This window comes from Mesoplodon mirus, assembly GCF_964341445.2.
Source record: "Mesoplodon mirus genome assembly, chromosome: 18".
Taxonomy (NCBI): Eukaryota; Metazoa; Chordata; class Mammalia; order Artiodactyla; family Ziphiidae; genus Mesoplodon; species Mesoplodon mirus.
Window position 1 is genome coordinate 23,253,615 of NC_138994.1, and position 27,924 is coordinate 23,281,538.

At 51.1% G+C, this 27,924-nt stretch overlaps 2 protein-coding genes across 12 annotated transcripts in view; one reads left to right on the plus strand and one right to left on the minus strand.

The window, feature by feature from the left end:
- The window catches only part of WIPI1 (WD repeat domain, phosphoinositide interacting 1), a 30,714-nt gene extending 13,775 nt beyond the window's left edge, over positions 1-16,939 (plus strand). Inside the window, exons 5-13 of one of the 2 annotated variants that reach the window (XM_082604522.1) lie at positions 2,847-2,944; positions 3,593-3,685; positions 4,362-4,432; positions 5,556-5,663; positions 11,412-11,576; positions 12,375-12,482; positions 13,102-13,220; positions 13,645-13,745; positions 16,441-16,939. In XM_082604522.1, the coding sequence (XP_082460648.1) occupies positions 2,847-2,944; positions 3,593-3,685; positions 4,362-4,432; positions 5,556-5,663; positions 11,412-11,576; positions 12,375-12,482; positions 13,102-13,220; positions 13,645-13,745; positions 16,441-16,491 (914 nt within the window). In that variant the 3' untranslated portion in view covers positions 16,492-16,939. Of the gene's footprint in view, positions 1-2,846; positions 2,945-3,592; positions 3,686-4,361; positions 4,433-5,555; positions 5,664-6,853; positions 9,267-11,411; positions 11,577-12,374; positions 12,483-13,101; positions 13,221-13,644; positions 13,746-16,440 lie in introns of those variants that run through there. The other variant, XM_082604523.1, reaches the window with a different exon arrangement.
- Positions 16,188-27,924, minus strand: part of ARSG (arylsulfatase G) — a 120,896-nt gene continuing 109,159 nt past the window's right edge. For 7 of the 10 annotated variants that reach the window (XM_082604511.1, XM_082604516.1, XM_082604509.1 and 4 more), the window contains 2 exons: positions 25,448-25,538; positions 16,188-17,959 (listed from right to left, as the gene is read on the minus strand). In XM_082604511.1, coding sequence (XP_082460637.1) covers positions 17,685-17,959; positions 25,448-25,538 — 366 coding nt within the window. In that variant the 3' untranslated portion in view covers positions 16,188-17,684. Of the gene's footprint in view, positions 17,960-25,447; positions 25,539-26,744; positions 27,461-27,924 lie in introns of those variants that run through there. The other 3 variants (XM_082604517.1, XM_082604514.1, XM_082604518.1) reach the window with 2 other exon arrangements.

The window sequence follows — 27,924 nt, forward strand, 5'->3', positions numbered from 1 at the left end:
TGTCAAGTCTGAAGTCCAAAAGCCACATCAAAACCTAACTCCTTATATTTAAAAAAAAGAAAAAAGCCAGAAGAAAATATACTCAAATATTGAGCAGAGTGAAAAGCCTCTGGGTTTTAGAATTATGGGTGTTTTTTTTCTGTTTCTTTATATTTTCTGGGCGCTACAAATTTTTTATACTATCACTTGTATATTATAAAATAATATCAAAGAAAAGGCTGGGACTTCCCCGGTAGTACAGTGGTTAAGAATCCACCTGCCAATGCAGAGGACATGGGTTCGAGCCCTGGTCCAGGAAGATCCCACATGGCGCGGAGCAACGAAGCCCGTGCGCCACAGCTACTGAGCCTGTGCTCTAGAGCCCACATGCCACAACTACTGAAGCCCGCACACCTAGAGCCCGTGCTCCGCAACAAGAGAAGCCACTGCAATGAGAAGCCCGCGCACTGCAACGAAGAGCAGCCCCCATTCGCTGCAACTAGAGAAAGCCTGCATGCAGCAACGAAGACCCAATGCAGCCATAAATAAATAAATAAATAAATTTATTTATTTATTTTAAAAAAGAAAAAAAAGAAAAGGCTCATTTCCCTTCCTATAAAGGGTTTCAGGGGACACTTGTGACAGAAACAGAAGACGAGTAGAATGGGAATATCTAAGCCTATAGCAAAGTCTTCTTACTTTCCTTGGGGGCTTCACAAGAAATAAAGTGCATTCTTAGGGCTGGGTGGATCTGTCTGAGAATTGGACCACCGGAAGCCAAAGGAGCTCACGTTCAGCTTTTCTGGGGACCGTCATTAAGTTGCACAGGTTGGTACGCACGGCCCCTTGGCTACATTCAGGTGGGCTGGCCGAGGTGCGAGCCAGAGGCAGAGCTGTCAGGTACGTGGTTACATGGCAGGGTGTACCTGCCCTTGCCACCATCCTTGGTCCCTTCCTGTCAGACTCTCGTGTCAACTCACTCTCCATTGGGTGTTACAGGAAGCTCCATGTTAGCTGAAGAAGTTTAAGCTTCCTTCCTTTCTGGAAATATTTACATTTTAATATACAACTCTGAAGGTCACCTCACACCTATTAGAATGGCTATTATCAAAAAGACAAGGGACAAGTGTTGGCAAGGGTGTGGAGAAAAGGGAGCCTGTGTGCACTGTTGGTGGGAATGTAAATTGGTGCAGCCACTGTGGAGAACAGTGTGGAGGATCCTCAAAAAACTAAAAACGGAGCTACCTTATGATTAAGCAATCCCACTCTGGGTATTTATCCAAAAAAAATGGAGACACTAACTCAAAAAGATATCTACAGCCCAATGTTCATTGCAGCAATGTTTACAACAGGCAAGACATGGGAACAACCTAAGTGTCCATCGATGGATGAGTGGATAAAGACGGTGTGGCGTATAGATATAATGGAATATTACTCAGCCATAAAAAAGGATGAAATCTTGCCACTGTGATGACGTGGATGGACCTTGAGGGCATCACGCTACGTGAATTCAGTCAGGCAGAGAAAGACAAATACCATATGATCTCACCTATATGTGGAATCTTCAAACAAAACAAACCAGCTCACAGATGCAGAGGAAAGACTGATGGTTACCAGAGGCTGGGGGTCAGGGGGAAGAGAGGTGTGAAATGGTTGAATGGGGTCAAAAGGTACAAACTTCCAGTTAAAAAATAAGTCATGGGGGTGTAACATTCAGCAAAACTGAGAAGGCATGAGTGGTCTCTTCTAAGGCCGGGTGACCCTGTACAGGCAAGAGGGCTGCAGGAAGCCTGCAGGAAAGGGCGCTGGGCTGTCACCCTCCTCCCACAGCTGCCTGGCAGGTGATAAGGGCACAGCCTGGTGGGTCCTCGGCAAAGCCCGAGCAGGCGGTCAGACCTTGGTTCCCATTCTCAACGTTTGCTTTTGTTTTGACCTCTGCTCTGCCCCCAACAGATGAGGGTCAGGTCTACTTTAGCCTGATCTGAAGTTTCTCTTATGCTTTTACAAGAAACCCATTTAAAAGACTAACTTGTAACAAAGCTACCTTTTCTATTTAAAAGGGCCTCTCTTGCCTGATCTCGAAGTTCTTATTCTGGTAATGCTTCTGGTTCGGGTAATTCCGTGAATTCACTTCTATCACGTACACCCCTATGAATGGAAACCATTGTTGTGAAAATCCTTTTCTTAAATGCTATTAGGATCCTCCCCCGCCCCTCCAATCCCCGTGTAAATAAAAATGGCTTAGGTTTGGTTCAGTGGTTTGACTTGGTGTTTACTCTTCCAGAATATTGTTGAAGCCTTTTAAATCCAACATGTCCTGTTTCTTTAGTTTGTCCCGACGGCAGACACACCGTCTTCACTGCCCTCAAGTGAATTTCCCCTCTGGAGGCGCCCATTTCCCTTATCGAGGCAGGACATTTGGCTCTGAAACAATTTCTAAATAGGTCCTCCTCTCAAGCCACCCAGCCTCCCCACCCTCCAATTTGAAATGACATTTAATCACCTGCAGAAAGGCCACCACAAGCTGCCCTTTATTTCAGTTAGGAGCTTGTAACCCAGAGGGTAACGGAATTGGAAGAGAAGTAGATGTTACTTCAGGGCCCTGGGGCACAGTGCGAAGAAGAACGTTTAAAATAGTCTAACTTCCGACCTCTCAGCTGTGGCGTGGACACGGTCAGTGTCCAATCACGAGGTCGTCCCGGGAATTTACTTGATCAGGGTCCTTGGATTAGAAGAATCAACTGGGAGTCGAGGTCTGCAGGGCCGCTCCTCCCCTAGCCAGCAGGTGGCGCTGTGGTCGTGCCGCGTCCAGATGCCCTTCCCGGGCGTGGACGCCGGCTTTTCAGGTGCTGTTTGCTTTCCGCCAGGTCTGTGTGCCCTGTCCATCAACCATTCCAATTCCTACGTGGCCTATCCCGGGAGCCGGACGACAGGCGAGATCGTGCTCTACGACGGACACGCCCTGGTAAGTTGGCGGTGACCCCGGCCGGCCCAGCCCCCTGCCTGGCCGCGTGGTCAGTTTCAGGTGAGGGGCGGGCTCGGTGGCGGGGGGCGAGGTGCAGAGGCGCAAGCAGCTCCGGCCACAGCTGTGGGGTGTGGATGGGAAGGCCATGCCCTTTGCCTTCATTGCCATCCGTCCACGTAGCCACAAGGCAGCTTGCCAGGCCCGGACAGACGCCGTGGCAGCTGGGGGCCATCGCGGGGTTGAGTGCGTCCTGCCGGGCCGTGGCACGGCCTGCGACAGCGTGCAGCCGTCTCCCATGTCCTGCCCTCTGCTCTCCGAGCTTCACAGAGCGGGCAGGATTGCTGCAGGAAGCCGGGCCCTAGAGCCGCATCACGGAGAGCACAGTCACATCACCGCACTGGCCACACGGCTGGTTGCCCATCTCCCCGAGGGCAAGAAAAGGGACAGAAACGCAGCAGCCCTTGCAGCAGCATCTAGATACACCGGGAAGCGACGTGCAGCTTCTATGCATACGGCCTGGTGGAAAGAGGGAAACAGGGAACCCAGCAGAGGAGGGAGGGTGTCTCGGAAGGAAAGAGGAGCGAGAGGAGACGACAAGCGTCCTCCCTCTGCCCCAGCATCAACCTCCGTTTTCCTTTTCGCCGACAGAAGACAGTCTGCACCATTGCTGCCCACGAGGGGGCGCTGGCCGCCATTGCCTTCAACGCCTCGGGCTCCAGACTGGCCAGCGCCTCCGAGAAAGTGAGTTCCTCAGGGGCTCGCCTCCTGCTGGGAGTTGGGGGGGGTGTCCCGGGGCCCTGGGCCCCAAAGAGCTGGTGGAAGGGGCCCGGTGACCCCAGCGCTCAGACCTCACTCCGGAGGGAGGCCTTCCGGCCCCTGCGTGAGTCGCTGCATTTATTAACTCGGCCGACCAAGGGCCTCTGCTGTGCAGGACACAAGCCGCTTTGCCCAGAACCTTGCGGTCTGATTAAGAAACGTGCGTGCCCATCATCACAGATACGGAGAGATGCCGCGTTCCATAAACACAGTAGAAACAAAATGCTTGGCTGTTCGATAGGAGAGACTGACATCTTCTGTCTGGAATAACCAGGGAAGGTGATCGAGTTGAATTTCAGATGCCACGAAAAACAGGTGTATTTTTGACGGGCAGGGATTGAATGTCTGAGGGGGTCAGAGCAGACTGAACGAGCACGCCAGCGCCTTGGGCTCGGGTGGGGAGGGGCAGGGAGACGGAGGCTGTTCAACTCACCTTCCAAGAATGGTTCATACAGCACACATACAGAAAAGTCTCTGTGCACAGCCCTCTGTGCTTCCTCTCCTGAGACAGATGCTCAAAACCAAACAAGCTCGTCTCTAAAGGGACGTGTCTGCGTGAAGCTGTTCACGGTACGAAATGCCTACCTGCTTTCTCTTCCAGGGCACTGTCATCCGGGTGTTCTCGGTTCCCGATGGGCAAAAGCTCTATGAGTTTCGGAGAGGCATGAAAAGGTCTGTGCTCGTCGTAAAAACCCAGTGTAGAGTACGCAGAGGGGTCCTGCAGTGGACGGCTGGCAGCCGTCCGGGGAGAGGACAGAGGGGCTGTGTGCACCCCTCGCCCTGCCCGGGAGAAGGGATGATGGTCCTTTTCTCAGGTGACTGACTAGAGGCCCCAGAACACTGAGCACTCAGAACACCTGAGAGCTGAGAGGGCTTTGTGACCTGGGCCTCCAGCCTGGGGAGCCCTTTCTTGACATGCCCAAGGGCGGCCCGTCACGGAGAAATTAGACAGGCGAGGGAGTCACGGCCCGAAAGTAACCGCTGACCCTCCTCCCGCGGAACAGAAAAGTGTGATGGTCTGGGTCCTATCCGCTGTAGGGCTCACAGACGGAAGACTGCCAGCGTGACGGGAAGGGGCGATGCCTGGTTTCTTCTCACCTGAGAAGTGACCCAGTGTGACTCTTTCTGATGTTAATTTCAAAGTATGAATGATACAGTGTTGAAGGGATTTTAGAAAACACAGGCAGACCTCGGAGATAGTGTGGGTTCCATCCCAGACCACCGCAGTAAAGCCAGTATCACAATAAAGCGCGTCACACACATTTCTGGGTTTCCTCGTACCTATGAAAGTGATGTTTACACTATCCTGCAGTCTGTTAAGTGTGCGATGATGGCACGAGTCTAAAAATTTTTTAAATGCTTTATTGCTAAACAATGCTGACCATCATCCGAGCCTTCAGCGAGCCGTAATGTTTGCAGTCGTCACACCAAAGATCACTGATCACAGGTCACCACAATAAATAGAATAATCATGAAAAAGCTTGAAAAATGTTGAGGATGATCAAAACGTGACACAGAGGCACGAAGCGAGCAAAGGCTCTGGGGAAAATGGCACCGATGGACTTGCTCAAGGCAGGGCTGCCACAAACCTTCAGTTTGTAAAAAAAAAAAAAGAAAATGTAGTATCTGCAAAGCATCATAAAGCGAAGCCCAATAAAACGAGGTCTGCCTGGGCTCAAACTCTTCGGGATACATTTAGATTTTCTTACATATATATGTGAAGCTGATTTTTGTACTCTCAGGCTGTTAGCCTCGTTGCCCGGGCTCACCCGTCCCTGTGTGGCTATGTTTCCAGGTACGTGACGATCAGCTCTCTGGCTTTCAGTATGGACTCGCAACTCCTCTGTGCTTCAAGCAACACGGAGACCGTGCACATCTTCAAGCTGGAGCACCTCGCCAACAGGTAGGACACGAAACGCTCGTTACACTAAGGGAGTCAGATCCGGGTTGTCCGGCCAGCGCACGTGACTTCTTCTCTCTGTCAACGCCACGGACTTGGCTTTACCTGTTCTGTCCCCACCAAGTGGGGAGTGAGTGTCAGCAAAGACTAGGTGATGTGAGCTGGGGTCGCCCTCCTGAGTTTGCAGCCCGGCTGTGCCCCATGTGAGCGGCGAGACATCAGGCAGGTGATCTAATCTGTCTGTACTTCTGTTTCCTCGTCCGCCAAACCTAAAATATTAATGATCATATATGCATCTTGGGCCTGTTGTGAGTGCCTGGACTGAAAGCACGCAGTGTAGTGCCGGGCACGGAGTAAACCCTAGAGAGTGTTTGCTAGCTCGCTACAAATCCCGTGATGCACAGGCCCACCTTGTGTTGTTGCTTCGAGCTTTGTTGTGCTTCGCAGATACTGCGTTTTTTACAAACTGAAGGTTTGTGGCAGCCCTGCCTTGAGCAAGTCCATCAGTGCCATTTTCCCCAGAGCCTTTGCTCGCTTCGTGCCTCTGTGTCACGTTTTGATCATCCTCAACATTTTTCAAGCTTTTTCATGATTATTCTATTTATTGTGGTGACCTGTGATCAGTGATCTTTGATGTGACCATTGCAAACAGATTATGACTCACTGAAGGCCCACATGATGTTCAGAATTAAGGTATATGCACTTTTTTTTTTTAATCAAATTGAGTTTATTTGAGATGGGGCTCAGATATGAATCTCTGTAATCTGGCTCCAAGTACTGTACTTTGTTTTTTGGCCATGCTATGAGGCATGCAGGATCTTAGCTCCCCGACCAGGGATTGAACCCATGTCCCCTGCAATGGAAGCACGGAGTCGTAACCACTGGACCGCCAGGGAAGTCCCGCACGTTGTTTTTTAGACATCATGCCACTGCACGCTTACTAGACTGCAGGATAGTGTAAACATCACTTTTATACGCACGTGTTCAACATGCTTTATCGCTGCGATCTGGAGCTGACCCCGCAGCGTCTCTGGGGTCTGCGTGTATTCGTCACCCCCAGCACTGAGGGCCTGGCAGATCCTTCCAGGGCCGCTGCTGTGCCTGTGAGAGGAGAGGAGAGGGGTCGACAGCGTAAAGTGTGTGCCGGGCTGCAGCCCGGGGTGTGCGTATGTTTCCTGTTGCTTTTGCAATAGACCATCACAAACTTCATGGCGTAAAGCAGCACACGTTCACGGCCCCATCACGCTGCCAGTCAGGGTTGGCCGCCCGGGGTGGCAGGGCTCGGTCTGCACTCAGGGCCGCAAGGCTGCAGTGCAGGTGTTGCCCGCTGCCTGCCTGAGCTCAGAGCTCTCCCCGTCCGGGTCGTCCTGGTCGTCGGCAGGAATGCAGGCCCCCGCGCTGCAGCAGCGAAGCCCCTGCCCCCGTGATGGCCTCCAGATCCCTGTCCCTCCTCACGCAGCCTTCAAACCAGCAAGGTCGCACTGATTCCTTCTCAAGCTCCTGATTTCTCTGAATTTCCCTCCTGCATCTGGCTGGGCAAAGCCCTCTGCTCTTAAGACCTGTGCGATTGGCTAAAGCCATCTGGATCATCCCCCCTCGACAGCCACCTGGGCCGTACGACGTGACACAGTCATGGGGCTGCGGTCTGCTCGCTGGCACAGGCTCCGGGGACCAGGCCGTGGCACCCTGGGGCCCCTCCTAGGGACTCCGCCCACTGTCATGTGGGAACCAGTGCAGGTGCACAGGTGTGCAGCCCGTTTCTCCCGGGAAAGCGGTGAAGGGTCTCCTCCACCCAGGCCTCGGCCGTGGCAGTGTCACGTCACCCAGCCTGCCCCTGGGGCCCAGACCCTGCCCCGCGCAGCCCAGGACACGGCTCACACCTTCCTAGGGGGCCTTCAGACACCGCGTGTCTCCTGACACCTCCCTCTAGGGTCGCTATAGGAAATGGACATGTGAAGTGTTAGCGATTAGCTCAGGGACACCCAGAAAGAGGTGGTGGCCTCGGCAGCATGGCCGCTTGTCCGGGTCCCGCGCTTCTCGGTCCGTGGAGCCTCCCGACACTCTCCGGCCCCTGGTTGCCCACGCGCTTCCAGAAGGCAGGCGGGCTGGGAGCCTCACGACTGAGGGAATGAGTTCAGAGGAGTTCAGCGTCTCGCCTGGAGCCGGCCTCCGTCTCCAAACCCAGGGTCCACATGAAATCGCCGCATTCCACACCCGCCAGGCGGCAACTCCAGCGACGGCTCAAATCCGTGTCCCAAGTGTGGCCTCCTCTGCTGGGCCTCGCCTGGTACCAGGAGAGACAGGCTCCGCCCCCAGAGTGGGACTTCCATGGGAAGACCCCTTCCACCCGCTCAGGGATATACAGAACCCGGCCTCCGTCGTGTGTGTCTGCGTGTCTGTGCCTGTGTGTCTCTGTGTGTGTGTGCTTGTGTGTCTGTGCCTCTGTGTCTCTGTGTGTGTGTCTCTGTATCTGTGTGTGTCTCTGTGTCTCTGTGTGTGTGTCTCTGTGTCTGTGTGTATGTGTGTCTCTGTGTATGTGTGTCTGTGCGTGTGTGTCTCTGTGTGTGTGTCTGTCTGTGTGTGCCTGTGTGTGTCTGTGCGTGTGTGTCTCTGTGTCTGTCTGTGTGTGCCTATGTGTGTGTGTGCCTGTGTGTCTCTGTGTGTGTGTGTGTCTGTGTGTGGGTGACATGGTGCCGGCCTCTGTCCCACACCGTCGGGAGCTCCCTCCCTCCCTCCCTCCCGGGGCACCCAGTGACTGTGGGGCCCTGGCTCCAGCCGCTGGCTGCGGGCTGCTCCCACGTCCTCTGGAACCTCGGCCCCGCAGGGCTGTGAAACCCTAGATGCTGCCCCTCTCGCCCTCCACCGTGCCTGGAATGCTTCCAGCACCCGCTCCATGTGTGCGTGCCCCAAAGCACGCTGCTTGCCCTCTAAGCTTTTAAATAGATGTCATCTGTCTTCTAGACGTTTGTATCCCTTCTCGGACAGCCTCTACACCGTAGGACCCGCTCTCTGCCGGAGCTTTAATCCATCCTCAGTCGTGCTGGGTTCGGGCCCCCGTGGGCAGCAGAACCATCCAGACGCCCTGCCACCCCCAGGTCCCGGGATCCAGGGACCCCACGCCGCCACCTTGGTCGCATCTCCATCCGAGTCTCTTATTGGTGCTTAAGGTGGGAAGTGGCCACTTGGGCTCACTTCCATCTCAGGTCACCAGGAGCACACCTTCCCGTCACTCTCCACATCCCCCCAGCCCACCCCGTCCGTGGAACGGTAACTCGTACAGCACGAGACGACTCTACCTCTACCTCCGTCCCACCTCTCCGGCCACCGCCCTGAACCGGGCCTCCCTTCCTTGGTCTCACTCCTTGTAGCCTCTTCTGACCATCATACATCTTGCTGGACTAATCCTTGGAACATGCCCTTCCGTCCCCAGACACCTTTATTCCCCTTTGCCCTCAGGAGTAAAGTCCCAGATCCTCCAGCCTGGCGTTCGAGGCCTTCCTTCCTTCTTTCCTTCCTTCCTTCCCTCCCTCCCTCCCTTTTCCCAAACAGCTTTTGTCCTTGGCATTCACAACGTAATGGCTACAGACACAACGCACTTAAAGATTTAATCTGCATTATTGTTTTCTCAATCACTATAGAAATACCAAATACATGTTGAAGTATAGTGTTTTTTTGTTTGTTTTTTTGAATTTTGGCTGCATCGGGTCTTAGTTGCAGCACGCAGGATCTTTCCTTGTGGTGCACGGGCTCCAGAACACATGGGCTCTGTAATTTGCAGCACGTGGGCTTCGTTGCCCCGCGGCATGTGGGATCTTAGTTTCCCGACCAGGGATCGAACCCGCGTCCACTGCACTGGAAGGCGGATTCTTTACCACTGGACCACCAGGGAAGTCCCGAAGTAGAGTTGATTTACCATGCTGTGTTAATGTCTGCTGTACACACACACACAGACACACACACAGACACACACAGACACACACACACACACACACACATTCTTTCTCATATTCTTTTCCCTTCTGGTTTATCCCAGGATGTGGAATACAGTCCCCTGAGCCCTACAGTAGGGCCTTGCTGTTTCTCCATCCCATATACAAGAGTTTGCGTCTGCTCATCCCCCACTCCCACTCCATCCCTCGCCCTCCCCCGCCCTTGGCAACCGCCAGTCTCTTCTCTGTGCCTGTGAGTCTGTTTCTGTGTTGTAGATGAGTTCATCTGTGTCGCAGTTTTGATTCCTACAGATTGTCAGACTAAGCGAAGTGAGTCAGAAAGAGAACAAGTGCCGAACGATATCGAGGCTTTTCTCGCCGCTCCTTGCCTGAGCTGAGGCCTCCTGCCTCTGCCCCCTGGGCCGGCCCAGTGTGGCCCTGACTCTCGAATGCTTGTCTGGAGCATCTGATGGGCCCCCCTCCTGCCCCCCGACCCCGCTCGGAGACAGACCTGCCTCGGGGCCTAGCCCGGCGACCAAGCCTCTTCAGTCCCGCCAGCCCCGGAGACTCCCTCCTATGAGAGAGGACTCGCCAGGCGCCAGCCCCTACGCTGTGCTGCCGCGTTAGTTCTCACGGGCAGGGGACCGTGATTGTCCCCGTCGTCCCCAGTGAGGACGGTGGGATATGAGGGTTGAAGGAATGCCCTCCACCCCTCCCTCCTCTGTGGTCTTGGAGTCACCTCGGCCCGGGCCCTGTCCTGGGCACCCTGCCTGGAGCGCTCACGCATCCTCCCTTTTACATCTGTGCTGCGCCCCACCTCGGATGCAGGACCTGGGTGTGGTCGGTACCTCTCGGTGACTCCCCACCCTGAGTGCAGCGCACCAGGGCGAGCCGCACAGGTGTGTCCCACGACGCTCAGGACATCAGGGGGACGGCGGGAGCCTGGAAGCGCCCGTCGCCTCCAGATGAGAACCTCGAGGCCCAGGGAGGTTTGTCCAGGCGGTGACAGGGAGGAATAATCCCCAGGGCTTCGGAGCCGCGGGCCGTGTCCCTCACCAGGATGCGTCCCCTGGACAAGCGGCCTCTCAGCCGGGGTGCCTGGTGCGCGTGCGGCCACCCTGGTCCTCGCCGGGCTGCTCGGCGCAGAGGCGAGTGTCCACCCTGCCCACCCGCGTCTCACCACAGAGCCGTCCCCCCTTGTCTGCCAGAGACCCCAGGATGCGGCGCAGGGACTGCAGGGGGCACACCAGGTCCCTTTGAATTCCCCCCAACCTTTGTGCGTTGCCAGCACCCACCCGGGTGGCTCAAGGGCTGTAACCAAACACCTGTCCAAGCATCTTGCCCGGAGGTTTGCTTCCCACGCAGTCTGGCTGGGAGGCCTTGACGCTGAGATCGGCCTGTTCTTTTCTTCCGTGAGCCCAGAACAGGCCTGGGCTTAGGTTACAGAGCCCAGGGACTGATTCCAACTCACTCTCTGCCCAACCCCCTTCCAGGAACCTAGAAATCAGGCTGATCATCAGATTCAGCATTAAGCTGAATTAAGCATTATGCTTAATTATGCATTAAGCATAATGCAGGAGAGCCGTCGCACTGGGAACCTCTTAACGGCCGTGCAATGGCTCTTCCGAAGGACACACGAGCCCTTGACGCCCTCTGGGTACGGCCAGAATGGCACGTCCCGAGCATTCGGGTGGGTGGAACGTCATGCCAGGGCACAGTCCCTTCCCACTGCGGTGAGCACGGCTCCCAGCGTCGGCCGGGGATGTTGGATGGCTGCCAGGGGACAGCTTGGCCTCACCCTCGCCTATGCCTTGCTCCCCAGCCAGCCAGAGGAGCCCTCGACCTGGACCAGCTACGTGGGAAAGATGTTCATGGCTGCGACCAACTACCTCCCCGCCCAGGTGTCCGACATGATGAACCAGGACAGGGCCTTTGCCACCGGGCGCCTGGGCTTCTCTGGGCACAGGAACATCTGCACCCTCTCTACGTACGTGCAGCGCCACCCCTCATCAGGCACAAACCATTACAGATTTGCTTCCCCAAAGCACAGGTTTACTTGCCCCAGACACACACACACAGGTTTACAAGAAAGGCAAGAGAAGGGAGCTAGGAAGGGCACGCAAGGTCAGGACCCACGGCACACCCCGTGGCCGGTCAGCTGCTTTCCCATCCGGTGGGACCCTTTCTCTGGGGGCTGAGAAGCTGAGCTGGAAGCTGGCATGGGAATTTTAACCTTCTCGTTCTAGTGACACTGTCTTGAAGACAGTTCCCATTTTTACGGAATTATGTAAAAAGGCTCTAGTTCCAAAGTCTCAGTCCAGATACCTATGGGGTCGACAGGTGTTTTATGTAAGACATTAAAAAGTGTTTATTAAAGCCGAACATTTGAAAAATTTTGTAAAACTAGCCAGCAAAGATGGGGGCCAGTTTTGCACCTGCATCCTTCCTTCCGCTGTTAAAGGCAGAGACACACATAAGGCAGGTAGACGGACGCTTTTGTTGGCAGGGGAACCTCACAGAGCAGCAGGGTGTATGCATACCCTTTTGTCTCACCCACACAATTATGGTCAAAGACAAGAAATCATCCTCAAGGTAGATCACTAGGACACAATGCAAGGAAATCACCAGAAACCCAGACTCTGGGGTCAGCGGGCTGCGGGTTCGTGGATGTCGGGACAAGACGCTGGTGATGCCCTCAGGGGGGTGGGGGGGGTGGTTCGTCCCTGGAAGCAGATCTGCCGCCCACGTACGTTGTCATCCCAGCACATGTCTTCTTGGCTCTTAGGATCCAGAAGCTGCCGAGGCTCCTGGTGGCATCATCCAGTGGACACCTTTACATCTACAACTTGGACCCTCAGGATGGAGGAGACTGCGTCTTAATCAAGACCCACAGGTGAAGAGACCAGTTTTGAGAAAGCCGGCCTTTCAAGAGCCGGCTGTGTTGTGTGCCCCTCAGCCCAGAACAGCGACCAGCCTCAGGGCTCTCGCTTCCCTTCCTCCTTCAGGGGCGGGCCCAGGGGCAGAGCCAGAGGGGGCCCTGCTTGGTGCTGGGCTCACGTAGGGCTCAATAACATGCAAAATGGGATCTCCCTGCTGAGCCCTCCTCCTCCCGGGGTCCCTCAGACATAACAGGCGCTCAGAGCCGTGTAGCAAACTGAACTGAGACGTTCTCCTGACCTCTGCGGCCAAGGGCAGGGCAACCTCCTGCTGCGGACAGGATTCCCCGAGCTGCCACTGCCCCCTCACCTGGGGCTCCCGGGTGCCCTTGCCTGCGCGTGCCAGAAGGAGCACAGGACCGATCTCAGTTTACTAAACGCCAGAGATGAGAAATCCCGTGATTGGCAGGTGAAGGTCACACTGGTCCACGCTGACCTGGCAGGGAACCGACAGGTGTATGCCTTGAACTCCAGGGGCCCAGCACGGGCTTCCGGGTGCTTTGCCTTTTGGAAATGTCCTGGGCGTGAGGTGACCTCTTTGTCTCTTCCTTCCCCCCACTTCATCACTGCAATTAGCTTGCTTGGCTCAGGAACTGCCGACGAGAATAAAGAAAATGACCTCAGAGCTTCATTACCTCAGTCTTATGCAGCAACTGTAGCCAGACCAAGCCCATCTGCAGCCTCCACGGTGCCAGGTGAGTGGGCACGGGGGGCCTTGTGTGACAGCGACCCTCTTCTCCCGTCACCACTGCCTGTGGACGGAGCGCTCCCCCTGAACCACGTGTCTCCTCCAGATGCGGCCCTGGGCGTAGCCTTAAGCGCGGGTCCCAGAACAGGGCCGGCAGAGCCCCAGTGGCCACTTCCCTAACAAGTAGTGGGAACCCTTTGCCTCCTGGACGGTTTGTAATCAGGTGGGAAGTTGGAGGAGATGGGGGCGGGCAGGTGGAGGAGACCAGCCGCCCAGGGGCTTCGGGCCGTAAACGGTGAGGATCTGGACTCGTGGGAAGCACAGTCTGTCCCGTGGGTCCCCGGATGCTCGCTTTGCTGAGGCCCGGCCCCGGGGTCTCGGCCTAAGAACAGACCCCATGGCTTCTCTCACGTCTCACTGTTGGTTTCCAGGTTATTCTGAGGATGGCGGGGCGCTCCGAGGAGAGGTCATCCCCGAACACGAGTTTGCGACGGGACCAGTGTGTCTTGATGATGAGAATGAGTTTCCCCCTGTGAGCATCGGGAACCCTTAAGAGCGGCCAGTCCGTGTGCTTACACAGAACCCTCACCTGTACACGGGGCGGAGTCCGTTCCCTGTTGTCTCGTCCGTCACAACTAATCCTCCCCTAACACCCGGGAAGCCTCAGACCCCACAGACTAGCCCACCCGACAGTGTTAGGGTAACCACGTACTTGCCCAGGGAGCCTTGGCAGCCTCCCCGCATTCAGAGGCCCGGTCCCCTTGACTTTGCTTCTTTAGCACTCTCTCTGCTGCTCACTGGGAGAAACTTGTCCGTCTAAGCTCTTATTTTCCTGAGGTTCCTGAGATGCTCTGAGCAGAATGTTGCCGCCCTTGTGATGCTAAAGGTGATGCTCTGACAGGGCTGGGCCCTCGCCCTCCTCTGGCTCTGACAGGACTGACCCCTGTTCGTTAACAGCCACTCGGAGAGTGGAGCGGCGGTGGGAAGCCCCCCAGGCACCTCTAGCCGGGCACCTCCCCAGCATCCTGCTTCAGCCGTCCTGGCAGCGAGGGCCCAGGCTTAGCTGGGCGCTGGGCGTGGCTCCTCTCAGCATCCTGGGGTGAAGAGAAGCTTGTCCCCCTGGTTCTGATTCTTCAAGCTTCCGTTCAGAGCAACATAGAGACCCCTCTTATGAGCTTCAGTCGGAAAACAGCCCAGACGGTCCACTTGAAGTCATTTCAAGATGGAAGCAGTGTTTAGGCCAAGGCTTAGAGAGTCAGCTGACTGTCCTTCCTGGAAGCAGAGAGAAGTAACCATTGAGCATAGATCTTGGGCTGCAGTGTTTTCTCTTGGTCATGATTTTGGGTCAGTTGGATTCCATTTGCCAAAGGATGGAGTGCGGGTCTGGCTTCTCTCTTGCAGAGATCCATAGGACAATCTAGTAAGTCTAGTAAAAGAAAGACAAAAGCTGCTGTAGGGCCCTTCATGCAGGACTGCAGGGCCGTGTTCCTGACTTCCCGAAAGGCTCTGTGGGTTGCAGCTTGAGATCGGCATTTCTGGCTTTTAACAGACAGATTGTCAAATACAGTGCCAACCAGTAAAGTTTACATTTTAGGGGTGGAAAGCAGTCATTCTTAAAAATACTAAAATTACACATTTAAAAACGTCTCCCAGTAGGACCTCCCAAGAGACCAGTTCTTTTGCTTTTGGGTTCTCTTGCCCCTACTCGCTATAGTGGGAGCTTTTCTGTCCCCCCCCAAAAGTTGGTGGTCATTTATCTGAGTTGTATTTTCCGGGAACCAGAGCAGGTCAGATGCAGTGGGTATACATGTGGAATCTAATGGAATCAGCAACTTTGGTAAAAGTCTGTGACTGCTATAAAAGATTATTAGATTGTTAGATACTTAACTGTAATCAGAGTAGACCTCGAAACCTCTTATATTTACAGAATTTGGATATCGGCATTCAGAAGGTGATCCCTTGCCAAAGAAAACCTGTATCAAATAATACATACACCATGCAGATCATTTGGAGTTAAAAAAAAAAAAAGGAGACGCTTAAGAACTAGCACTAAAATGAAAGGCCTGTTTGCTTATTTGGTGCCAGGAAGCCTGGTACAAGCCATTCGTCCTGTCTCCCTCGTAAGGACCAAGTGAGTGGAAGTCGGTTTAAACTGCGTCGATTTTTATTTATGTGGAAGGAAGGCTTCCTGCTAGTGACAGTGTCGATCGCTGAACGAGCTTCCCCGGAACGGTCGCTAGGCCCTAGCAATTTTGGAGCAGCCCCCGTGTGCAGAGCCGGTGGTAGGGGTCTCGGAGACCATCAGACCCCAGCCCTGCCCTCATGCCTGCAGGCAGAGCGATAGGGTAGCGGGTGGGCTTCTGCATCTCAGCGCACAAGGATCGGGGCCTGAGTGCCCCTGGGATGTCCTCGCAAGAGGGACCATATTAGTCATGTCCTCATTGGCAGTAATGGTCCACTGGAGATGCTAAACAACTTCCTCTCCCTGCCTCTGTTCTGAACTGTCATGCCTGTTGCAAATATCTGTCCAGAATCCTCCTGTCTACCCACATTCCTTAACACCTTCCGGGATCCTGACAGATCCTGGGGTCTCAGCTTCTCCCGGACACGAGCCTAGGTTTGCTCGGATCATCTCCTGTGGGGCTCGCTGGGTCATCACTGCTGGTCTTCTTTTTTAAATATACTGGCACTAACCTGGGTATGATCCCTCTCATCTCCTTGGGATTTACTTTGCTCCAAGCACAATGCGAGAAAAGAGAATTGATCATTTCTGGTCCCTTAGAAAGATGCTGTATTCAGGAAGGGAGTAGCTTTGGTTTCGGTAACAAGCCAACTTTGACAAGTCTGCATATATTCTGACATTCGTCTTACTCTTGGGACCAAGGGTATTTACTGACTTTTTCATGGTGATTTAGCAGTCTGTGTTTACAAGTAAGATGAGCCTTAAAAAAAAAAACAAAAAAAGCAACCCATATACATATCAATACACACATATATTTTTACAAAAAGTATTTTCTGAAACTGCCACCTCGTCTACACCTAAAGAAGACGGGTGACTCTTCCGTGACCACACGCGAGGGTCGGCCTGTGGACAGACGGGCGGGAAAGCTCTGCTGGGCCCAGCCTGCCCCCACCGACCCCGCGTGGGCACAGGTCTGCTGACGGTGCAGCCTGCCCGTCAGCCCCCTCCCGGAAAGAGTAAGGCCGTTCTGTTTTGATTTCGGTAGATAATCTTGTGCCGCGGCGATCAGAAGGGCAAAACGAAGCAGTCATGGTGAACAGCAGGACCGCCCCTGTCAGGCGGTTTTGGAGACGACCAGGAAGGTGGATGCAAGGCTTGCGGTTGTGTGAGCAGAATGGGGGGTCAGGAACCCGGGATGCGGTTTGCTGCCCAGCAGGCTCGTCTCAGCCCCGGTGGCCGGTGGGTGCGGGAGCTCTGCAAATCCACATCCTGCCGTTGTTGAAAGTGCGTCCCAGCCAGAGCGTCCACATGGACAAACCATCTTGGTCTATAACCCTAATTTTATATTACAAAGAGCATCCTTTCGAAAGCATATGCTGCGTAAAAATGTACTTACAGGAGAATCTCTCTGAACTGTATTTCTTGTATATGACATAGAGAGAGGCTGTTTTAGCCAGGCAAAAGGTTTTTGCAGTGATTGGAATAAATCATTTATGACCTTTCAGTCCCATTTAGGACACTGATAATAAAACCATGGCAATGCACTTTTGAGGCTTTAAGACTTTACTTCTTTGTGGTTTCTGAAAGCAGGAAGCATCCCTAAAATCTTTAAAATACAGCCGTCTGACCTGTCGCACGGGATGGTGGTAGGTGGGCAGGGCCGCGGACTTCTGCGGGCCCTGCTGCTCGTGACCTGGAAGCAACTCTCACCTTGTCAGGTCCGCATCCCCCGTGCTGCTCACAGCATCCCCCTGGGGAGCTTCCTAGACACGGAGCGCCTCAGGCCCCCCAGCCCACCTGGTCAGAGTCTGCATGGTCACAAGCTCCCAGGTGATTTGTGCGCCTGTGAAAGACAGGGAAGTGCTGCTCTAGATGCCAGCTGGGACGAGCCTCTGTTCAAATGACTGGCAAAACTGGGTGCATAAAAAAAAAAGGCAACTAAAACATTGAGTGCCTGCTTGGTGTCACGTCCCTTGCCAGGCAGGCACTTTCACGTATCACCTGTTTCATCCTCAAGATCAGCTCGCGAGTTAGGTTAAATAATGTGCCCAAGTTCAAAAGCTGGGGCTTGGACCTGGTCTGACTCCTGACTCCAAAGCCCAGGTGCCTTTTCTTACAGCTCGGGCTCGGCATGCCCTCAAGCCGGCACGCGGAAGGGACAGCGGGGGACACAGAGTGGGGGCTTCAAAACAAACTTCTGAGCCTTATTTTTAAAGCACACATCACTGCAAAGTGGGCAAATCCGCAGTCGGGATGTGAACCCGCCCGTCTCGCTTCCCGGTGTTTCCATCACGCGGCCTGGCAGCGGCAGGCGGTGTGGCGGGGATTACAGCAGGGGGTCACGGAAGGGTCCTGACTGTAATCCGCTCGGGAGATGTTGTCGCCAGCAATGTCTTCGAGGACCCCCGAGAGAGCCGCTCTGACCTTGGGCAGGACCCTCTGGTACTCGGCGCTACCCCGTTCCAGAGGCACTGCTTCTGCGACGTCATCATCCAGGTTAAAGATGAGGGGAGGGTCGTGGTGCCGCTCGGGGCCGACGCTGCCATCGCAGGCTCTGGCCCCACCTGGAGCGGGTGACAACAGAGACCCCGTCAAGCCCAGCGCCAGATTACAAGTGAGTGCAAACGTACCAGGACGCCAGTGTTCCAGTGACCGCTCTCCCTGCCGCTAAGACACTGACTCAAGTATCTCTCCCCTCTACCCTCTGGGAGTAAATGTGATGTGTCTTTTGAAAATTGATTTCTTGAGTCCACAGGACACTCAATTTGGCAAATTAGGCAGGGAGGCCAGGGAAGTCGTTTCACTTCGGGCTGCAGTTCAGTTTCTTGTCTGAGTTAGAATCTGGCTGTTACGGCGGTTCCCGAAGACAGGTGACGAAAACGCTTGGAGCGATGGCAGCCTCCTTGGCTGTTAATGATTCAGGTGACTTTTTCCCCACCTTTTCCGTACAAAAAGTAGTTAAGGCTTCTGAAAGGAATGAATACAATATAATTATATCAACAAAAGGAATTCAGGCAGAGGACAGCCCTGGGAACACACAGGCAATCCTGAACACTTCCTTTGCCTCTGGTCTCCTTAGCAGGGAAACGTGAACAAGGTAGACATTTACCAGCCGCTCGGGGGAAGCAGAGCCCTGAGGTGTGAGAGAATTTTTTCCACCGGCTCCTCCTACAGGGGACCCTGTGGGATGGAACACTCGACAGCATCCTTACGAAAAGCACAGCTGTGTGATGAGGACGGTCCAGCTGACGAGTTCCTATCCCACCCTCCGCTACAAGCCGAGTGCCTGAAGCCCAAGTGCAACTCAGGGAAAGCAAATCTCCACAGAGGAGCCACAGTCACACCACGGGAGGACGCAGCTTTCATTCTGGGCCAATCTGAACAGAAACATAAAATGTGAAACACTGAGAGGGAAGAATGGGTAGATCAGAGCCTTTAGGAAGCCTCTGTTGATGCTTCTCCTCCTGGGAGGGATGTCAGTGTGTCCAACAGAGAGTAAGGGTCGTTGCCTAGCGTTTGGAGTTGAAGTTGGCTCTTCTTCTTTGCCAATAAACAGAGGTGATGTGAGCTTTGGCAATCAGTCAAGCGAAGGTGGGGACTGACTCCTCTTATAAAAATTAAAGGTTTCCGCTTAAGGGAATAGTGGAGTAGTAGCTCACATAAAACTCATCCTCCCATGGATGACAATTTTAAGTTCTAAGCAACATACGGAAAAAAAAAACAACCAGTTGAAGGCACCAGAAAATCATCCATGCAGGCAGAAAGGAATTTGATTTTTGAAAGCAGGAGGCCACACGGGGTGGGGTCTGTGTTTAAGTGTTTTCCCCTGGGGACACCTCTCTACCCACCCAGTCAGAGCAGCATGGAGCAGCTAAAGCCCCAGGAGGGGGCTGTGGTCTCTTTGGCATGAGGTGTCGGGACAGAGTTCAGAGCTGCCACCACAGACGAAAGTTGGTGGGCAAAATCCTGGGAAGGAGAGAGCCGGAGAGGGGAAGGCTTAAAATCTGCAAATAAACTCCCTTCAGAACCTTGGCTGACCCCTGAACTGGGCACGCACAGATTCTAGGAACAGCTACAAGTCTGAAGAGCTCAGCACGCATTTCTGTGCTACCCAGTGCAGGGAAGGTAGAATTTAGGGTGTGAATTCTGTTAAGTTAGAAAGGCTTGATAAACACTTCATATTTTCCATTGAAGTCCCAAAAGGTTCATGCTAGGAGTAAAGACTGTATCCCGGAATGAAGGCGTTTACCTAAGCTTAAGGATAAAATCCAACAGAGCCCAGTTCTGACAAAGCATAAAATCAAGCCGCCTCAAGTTTAAGGGGATTAGGCGGTAATTAACTGCCCGTGAGAACCAAAGTCAACACTCCTCAGACTGAAAGTCAGAATCTCTACAATGCATCACACACCATGTCCAGTGTTTAAAAACTACTCAATAGGAAACGTCTAGTTTCTGGTCCAGCATTTGGAGCTTTGGAAGTCAGCCCTCCACCCTAACAAGTAAAAAGCTGAACAAAACTAAAAATTCAATGACTATTCTGAGATCCATCAGAGAAGTGAGGTCACAGGGCAAACCTCTGCCCCCCAAACTGGAGACAGACAGGTGAATACAGAGAATCACAACATACCAGAGCAGAAACCCACAAGCAGACACTTCTGGGAACCAGTGCCCTGGTAGGAAAACCCAAACTGTGATTAACAAGTGGTGGGAGGCTCAGTGTAGATGAGTCAAGAGTTAAAAACCCCACGGGGGTGGGAGTCCTCTTTTAGATGAAAGTCCTAAGAAAAAAGAAAAAAATAAACGCCAGTGATCAAAAACACTGTTACAGAAATAAGAATAAGAATGCCTTTGATGGGCTCGTTCGCAGATTCCATGGCTGAGGACAGAATCTCTGAGCTTGAGGATATCTCAAAAGAAGCTTCCAAAGTTGAAAAGCAAAGAGGGGAAAAGATCTGCAAAGCGCAGAGCAGAATATCCAAGAACTGTGAGGAAACTGCAAAAAGTATAATGGGAACACTAGGAAGAGAAGAATGAGTGAAAGGAATAGAAGAAATCTATGCAACTATAATGACTGAGATTTCCTCCAAACTCATGTCAGACACCAAACCGCAGATCAAGGAAGCTCAGAGACCCTGAGAAAGACCCTGTCAAGAGAACAAGAAGTCAAGCCACAGACTAGAAGAAAATATTTTCACAAGGCATATCTGATAAAGGGCTGTTATCCAAAATACACAAAGAACTCTTAAATCTCAACAGTCAGGATGATGAGAATAAGAACCTGAACAGACACCTCACCAAAGAAGATACACAGTTAGCAGACAAGCATATGAAAGGGTGCTCGACACTGTACATCGTCAGCAGTTGCAAATTAAATCACAAGACCCCACGACACACCTAGTAGAGGGGACAAAATGAAAACTAGTGGCAACACCGAATGCTGGTGAGGGTGCGCAGCAGCAGGGACTGTCACCACTGCCGGCGGGGACGCTAAACAGTGCAACTACCGTGGAAGACACCTTGGTGTTTCCTTACAAAATTAAATACACTCTAACCGTACGATCTAGCAGTCACACTTCTTGTTATTTATTCAAATGAGTTTATGTCCACAAAAAGACCTCCACGTGGACGTTTATAGCATAATTGTCAAAACGGTTTACTCATAATTGTGAAGACTTGGAAGCAAGCAAGATTTTCTTCAGTGGGTGAATGGATAAATAAACTGTGGTACGTCCAGGCAATAGAATATTATTCATCTTTGAAAACAAATAAGCTCAAGCCATGAAAAGACACGGAGAAGCCTTAAAATGCTATTTTAGTCAGCCTAGGCTGCCATAACAAAATACCATAGACTGGGTGGCTTAAATAATAGAAGTTTATCTTCTCACAGTTCTGGAGGCTAGAAGTCCAAGATCAAGGTTCTTGAAAATTTGGTTTCTGGCGAGGGTTCTCTTCCTTGGCTTGCAGACAATAGAGATACAAAAAAACCTCGGTAAATACTAGCAAACTGATTTCAGCGGCTTATAAAAAGGATTATACACCATGTCCAAGTGGGATTTATCCCACGGATGCAAGGTTGGTTCAACATGAAAATCAGTCAGTGTAAAGCAATGTATATTCATAGAACAAAAGACAAAAAAATGATCATCTCAATAGACGCAGAAAAAGCATTTGACAAAATCCCACACTCTGTCATGATATAAACACTCAAGAAACTAGGAATAAAAAGGAACTTCCTCAACCTGATAAAAATTATCTGTGAGAAACCCAGAGCTAACATCATACTTAGGAAAGACTGAAAGCTTTCTCCCTAAGATCAAGCACAAGGCATGAATGTCCACTGTCACCACTTCTATTCAACATTGTACTGGAGGTTCTAGCCAGAGAAATTAGGCAAGAACCAGAACCAGAAGGCATCCAGACTGGGGAGGAAAAAGTAAAACCACCTCTATTTGTTGATGAAATGATCTTATACAGAGAAAAGCAAATGGTCAAAACTCTCCAGTTAAAAAGCAGAGCCTTATCAAACTGGATGAGAAAGCAAGATTCCTTTCTTTCCTGCCTACAGAGACGCATTTTAAATATAAAAGCAGTTGAGTTGAAAGGAACAAAATAGATATATCACACAAACCGTAAGCACAGGAAACTGGAGTGGCTATGTTAACATTAGACAAAACATACTTCACGATATGGAGTACCAAGATAATGAGGGATATTTCACAAGGATCAAGAGTCAGTTTTTAAGGAAGACAAAACTAAAGGGAAACATAGACAATCTACATCCTAAATGGAGATTTTTAAAACGCTTCTCTCAATAATTGATAGAACAACTAGACAAAAAGCCGGGAGGGATATAGATGATCTAAACAACTATCAACACCTCCACCTGATTGAAATTTGTGGAACATTATACACAAGAACTGCAGAATACACATTTGCTTCACTTCCACATGGTGTGTTCACCAAGATAGATCATCTGCAAGGCCATAAAATAAGTGTCAGTAAGTTTCAAAAGATTGAAAACTTCCAGAGTATGTTTTCTGATCACAATAAAATTAAATTAGAAATGACAAAGATAAGAGAGCTAAAAAAGGCCCCCAAATTTTGGAAATTAAGCAACAGCTTTCTAAATGACCTGAGTCAAGGAAGAAATTAGACAAGATACTAGAAAATATTTCCAACTAGATAATGAAAGTAAAACAGAACTTGGGAGATACAGATAAAGCAGTGCTTAAAGGGAAAACTGTAGCTATAAAAGCTTATATTTCAACATGAGAAAGGTTTAAAATTAATTATATAAGTGTCCTCTTTAGTAAACTAGAATAAGGAGAGTAAAGTAAGTAAAGAAGGAATGGAAATAAAAGCGGGAATCATAACATAGAAAACGATAAAGGAAATTAACAGAGCTAAAAGTTGCTTCATTAAAGATTAATTAAAAGGATAATGAGGAAATATTATGAACAATTTTAGGCCAGTAAATTTGACAACTCAGATGAAATGGACAAATTATTTTAACAACTTACCAAAACTGATACAAGAACAAATTAAAAATCTGAATAGCCCTATACCTATTAAAGAAATTAAATTGATAACCAAGAACTTTTCCATCAAGAAATCATACATGAAAGAAATAATACCAATCTTCTATAGCCCCTTCCAGAAAACAGAGAAAGGAACACTTCCCAACTCATTTCCCAAGGTTAGCAAAACCTTGATACCTAACCCCAACACAGACATTTCAGGAAAGGAAAATTATAGACAAAATCTCGGCAGATCAAATCCATCAATATATAAAAAGAAAAATACATCACAACTGAGTTTATCCAGGAATATAAAGTTGACCTAACATTTGAAAACCAATCGATGTAATTCACAGCATTAAGAAGGTCCTTATGCAAGTATATACATTTATAGGAGCTCATCAAATCGTGCCGTTTAGGTCTGTGGCTTTCACTGTGTGTAAAGTTTCCCTCAATTACTCTTTTGAAAAAGGTAAAAGCAATAAGATCACTTAATTCTAGGCCACACGGCGAAACAGACTCACTGCCTCTTAAAGCTCCTCCTAGGACATGACCTCAGAAATCACAGCCTCATCATAGAGGGACACACACCTCTTTCTCTAATCTAATGCAGTAGATGTCAGTTCACCTCACTTATCCCAAAGCAGTTTTATGTCATTAGCATATGCAGATTTTCAGGGACGGGGGTGGGGAAAAGGAGGAATCAGAGCACATCCGGGCTTCATCCTGTTTCATCCTATTTCATCCCATCTGTTGAGATTTCCATTCTTCCCTTGCTAACTGTCCTGTGAGTTTGGTGATGCCTCAGAAGAACAGACCTCCCCTGGGTATCATAATTCCTGTCTGACTGTGATCACTTCAAACAGTCCTATCACTTCATAGTAGCGTTTATGATCCCAGCATTGTGACAACAAGGGCTTTCTGGCTGGGTTATGACTTCTGAAATTGACTCAGCCTGGAGAAACCATACCTCTGAGATAGGTTAATGTAAGGGCTGTCATCTAGACACTTTCCATCTGAAAGAATAACAAACATCTCACTGGTTTGCATTTTAGGTCTTGGAAAGTGGAAGATTCTTGTGGCATTTTTAATATCCTTCATGTGATGAACTCAAAGAACTTGTTTTGTTTTTATGCCACATTTTCTTTGGGGTCACATTCACCCTCAGGGCAAATAAATTTTTGTTCTTTATTATATAATTCTTTGGAAAGCTCTAACTTTAAATAACTGAATCAGGACTTCCCTGGTGGCACAGTGGTTAAGAATCCGCCTGCCAACGCAGGGGACACAGGTTCGAGCCCCGGTCCGGGAAGATCCCACATGCCGGAGCAACTAAGCCCGTGCACCACAACTACTGAGCCTGTGCTCTAGAGACCGAGAGCCGCAACTACTGAAGCTCGTGTGCTTAGAGCCCGTGCTCCGCAACAAAAGAAGCCACCCCTATGAGAAGCCCGTGCACCGCAACGAAGAGTAACGCCTGCCCGCCACAACTAGAGAAAGCCCGCACGTAGCAATGAAGACCCAACGCAGCTAAAAATAAATTAAATAAATAAATAAATAAATTCATTTAAAAAAAAGAAATTGAGTTTAAAAAAATAACTGAATCAAATTGGAATCCACATCAGATCCCAGATTTGGGTGAGGGTTTTTTTTGTGGGGGGGCGTGGGGGGGAGGTTGTTTTTCATTCATTAAAAAAAAGTGTTAGGGTTCCTACCAGATGCAAGATTCTGTGCCAAGTATGTCAAGACAACAACGATTAAAGAACTTACAGAGGCTGAATTTAGAGAGCTTAAAGCTACTAGAAGAAATAAAAGATGTACTTAAATAACTGGCGTATATGGCAGAATGTGGTAAATACCGGAGTTCTCCACATCCTACCCAGCTGGGAAGACGAGAAGGAGTTCTCAATCCAGGTGGCCTTAAAAGCCGAGAGGGATTTTAATCTGGAGGCCAAGGAAAAGGACAGTCGCTCTTGGAGAACTAAGACTAGGAAAGTCCAGGGACCCAGGGTGGAGGGAGTCCGAATTCAGTTGGAAGCAAAAAGCCATTGCAAGACTTTGAGAACCATGCTGATCTGCTATCACCTTTCTAAAATATACGTTTAAGACAGTCACAGGGTGAGCCAAGCCGGAGAGAAACTTGGGTTTGCTAAACAGACCTCTAGCATCTACTTTCTGAAACGGTCTCTTGCTTCAAAATATCTCTAAGCTCCCACTGAATGTTCAGCCAGACTGGCATTGGAAGCATAACTGTGGGATGAAGTGTTTTTCACGTGAAAAAGTGGACAGTGTGGATGTGCTGGACCAGCTCTGAGCTGGCTGGAGATCTCTGCTAATAAGGCAGAAAGGTCTTATTAGTATACCTGTAGGTACAGAGGGCCTGGGCAGGGCCCTTGTGTGCTGAGCCCTCCTCCTGGGCCCGGGTTTGGGGCGGCACCATCGGAGATGCTGAGAGCACCCTGAAAGGGGGCAGCCCACATCATCCTGGAGGCTTGAGTGAGAGTCCGGGTGGGACAGGGTCCCTCAGTAACTCACCGGTGACGAAGAAGGCCTTGTACCGCTCCAGGCGGACGGTCTGAAGGGCTCCGTCCTCTCCGGCCGCCCCACTGTTGGGGTGAAACAGCACCTGGGAAAAGGGGGGCAGGGCTTACAAATAAGAAAACCACGCTAGAGGCTCCCTGGAAAGCATTGCTTTCTTTTTTCTTTTTGTTTTGGCTGCGCTGCGTGGCATGCGGGATCTTAGTTCCATTGGAAGCACAGAGTCTTAACCACTGGACCGCCAGGGAAGTCTCAGCATTTCTTTCTTTGTCGTGGTCCCTGTTCCCCATCACCTGCCAAACCCACCCTCTGACACCCAGCCCAGCCCCAAACACAGACACAGGCCTGTGGTCTACACCATCCAACTCCCGGGAGCCTGTGTGAAAGACCTCTTTTGCTAGTCAATTAATCGGAGTGGGTTACAGCTCTGCTTGGATTCCTAGGCCCAGTACTAGCCATGTCATCTGCAGGGTCCAGTGCAAGATGAGAATGAGAGAAACCTTGTCCGAAAATTAAGAATTTCAACTGTATAGCACAAGGAATTATACTAAATATCCTGTGACAAACCATAATGGAAAAGAATATGAAAAAGAATGTATATATGTGTATAACCGAATCACTTTGCTGTGCAGCAGAAATTAACCCAACGTTGTACATCAGCTACACTTCAGCAAAATTAATTTCCTTTTTTAAAAAAATTTTTATTCACTTATTTATTTTTGGCTGCGTTGGGTCTTCGTTGCTGCGCGCGGGCTTTCTCTAGTTGCAGCGAGCGGGGGCTAGTCATCGTTGCGGTGCGCGGGCTTCTCATTGCGGTCGCTTCTCTTGTTGCGGAGCATGGGCTCTAGGCACGTGCGCTTCAGTAGTTGTGGCACGTGGGCTCAGTAGTTGTGGCTCACGGGCTCTAGAGCACAGGCTCAGTAGTTGTGGCACACAGGCTTAGTTGCTCCGCAGCATGTGGGATCTTCCCAGACCACGGCTTGAACTCGTGTCCCCTGCCTTGGCAGGTGGATTCTTAACCACTGCATCACCAGGGAAGTCCCAAAATAAATTTCTTAAAAAGCTACTTTCTGGGCCTCCCTGGTGGCGCAGTGGTTGAGAGTCCGCCTGCCGATGCAGGGGATACGGGTTCGTGCCCCGGTCTGGGAGGATCCCATATGCCGCGGAGCGGCTGGGCCCGTGAGCCATGGCCGCTGGGCCTGCGCATCCGGAGCCTGTGCTCCGCAACGGGAGAGGCCACAACAGTGAGAGGCCCGCATACCGCAAAAAGAAAAAAAAAAAAAAAAGCTACTTTCTTTTAATTACTACCCGCCCACACACACACACAAAAATTAAGAATTTCAAGGTGGCCACAGCACGTGTGCTTTAAAGCAAGCACAAGGTCCTTCTAAGTGCGGGTCCCTCTGTGACAGCAGGGGTCACCCACCCAGGAGGCCGGCCCCCGCCTGAGCCCCACCCCTCAGGGTCAAGACGGGGCCTGGGATCTGCATGTTTTAGAAATATTCCCAGGGAGCCTGACACAGATCGGTGGTGATCCTTGGATCTCTTTGAAAAACAGCTTCTTCAGCATCCAGTCGACTCTCCAACTCTCACGTTTGGGCGTCTCCATGTGATTTCTCCAGAACTGGGCACAGGCACGGCCTTCCCTCCAAACACAGATGACCTCTGACTCCGTTCTACCGCACTCAGACCGAGCAAGTCATCAATGAAGGAATCACCCTCCAACTCCACGCTTCCACTGCAGGGGGCAAGGGTTCGATCCCTGGTTGGGGAACTAAGATCCTGCAAGCCAAGTGGCATGGCTCCTCCCCAGAAAATAAAAAGAATCACCCTCCAGAATGGAAACACCTAGTTCAGGGTTCCCAAGGACAAGGTTTGGTAGAAAATAAATGACCAGCATCCTTGGCAAGTTGGTGGCTTTGGGCTGGAAACGTGAGACCGCCTTGGTATGAATCATGACCGATATATATCACTGGAAAGGCGCTTACGTGATTCAAAGTTTCCATGGAGCTAAAAAAAAAAAAAATGAGGAACATCTGTTGGAGCGGTAAACAGCTGTCCCCCCAAGTTTCCCGGCTCTGAAAGGATGCCAGCGAGGGTGGGGCTCCTCCCACACCTGCTGCTTCCGTGCTCTCGTGACAGGGCCTGCCAGGTCCCCAGCCGGCGTGATGACAGCAGGCTCCTTCCAAACAGGAAGAGAAGTCGTAACTCAAAACCCTCACTTCTTCCAACCCTGAAGGAAGCCAAGCCTCTCACCACAGGAGGCTGTTTTGTTTCCTTCTGGAGAGGGCAGGAAGTGGGGGACTTGGGAAATCTATTGTCAACAGATCTAGGATGTACTCAGACATCCAGGAGATGGGAGCCCAGGCCCGCGGGTTCGAGCCATTGACATTATGGCTCAGTAACAGAAACAGAAATTCCATAAGTGGCGGCTGCCGTGTGCAGGATATTCATTTGGTGTTACCAGGCGCCAC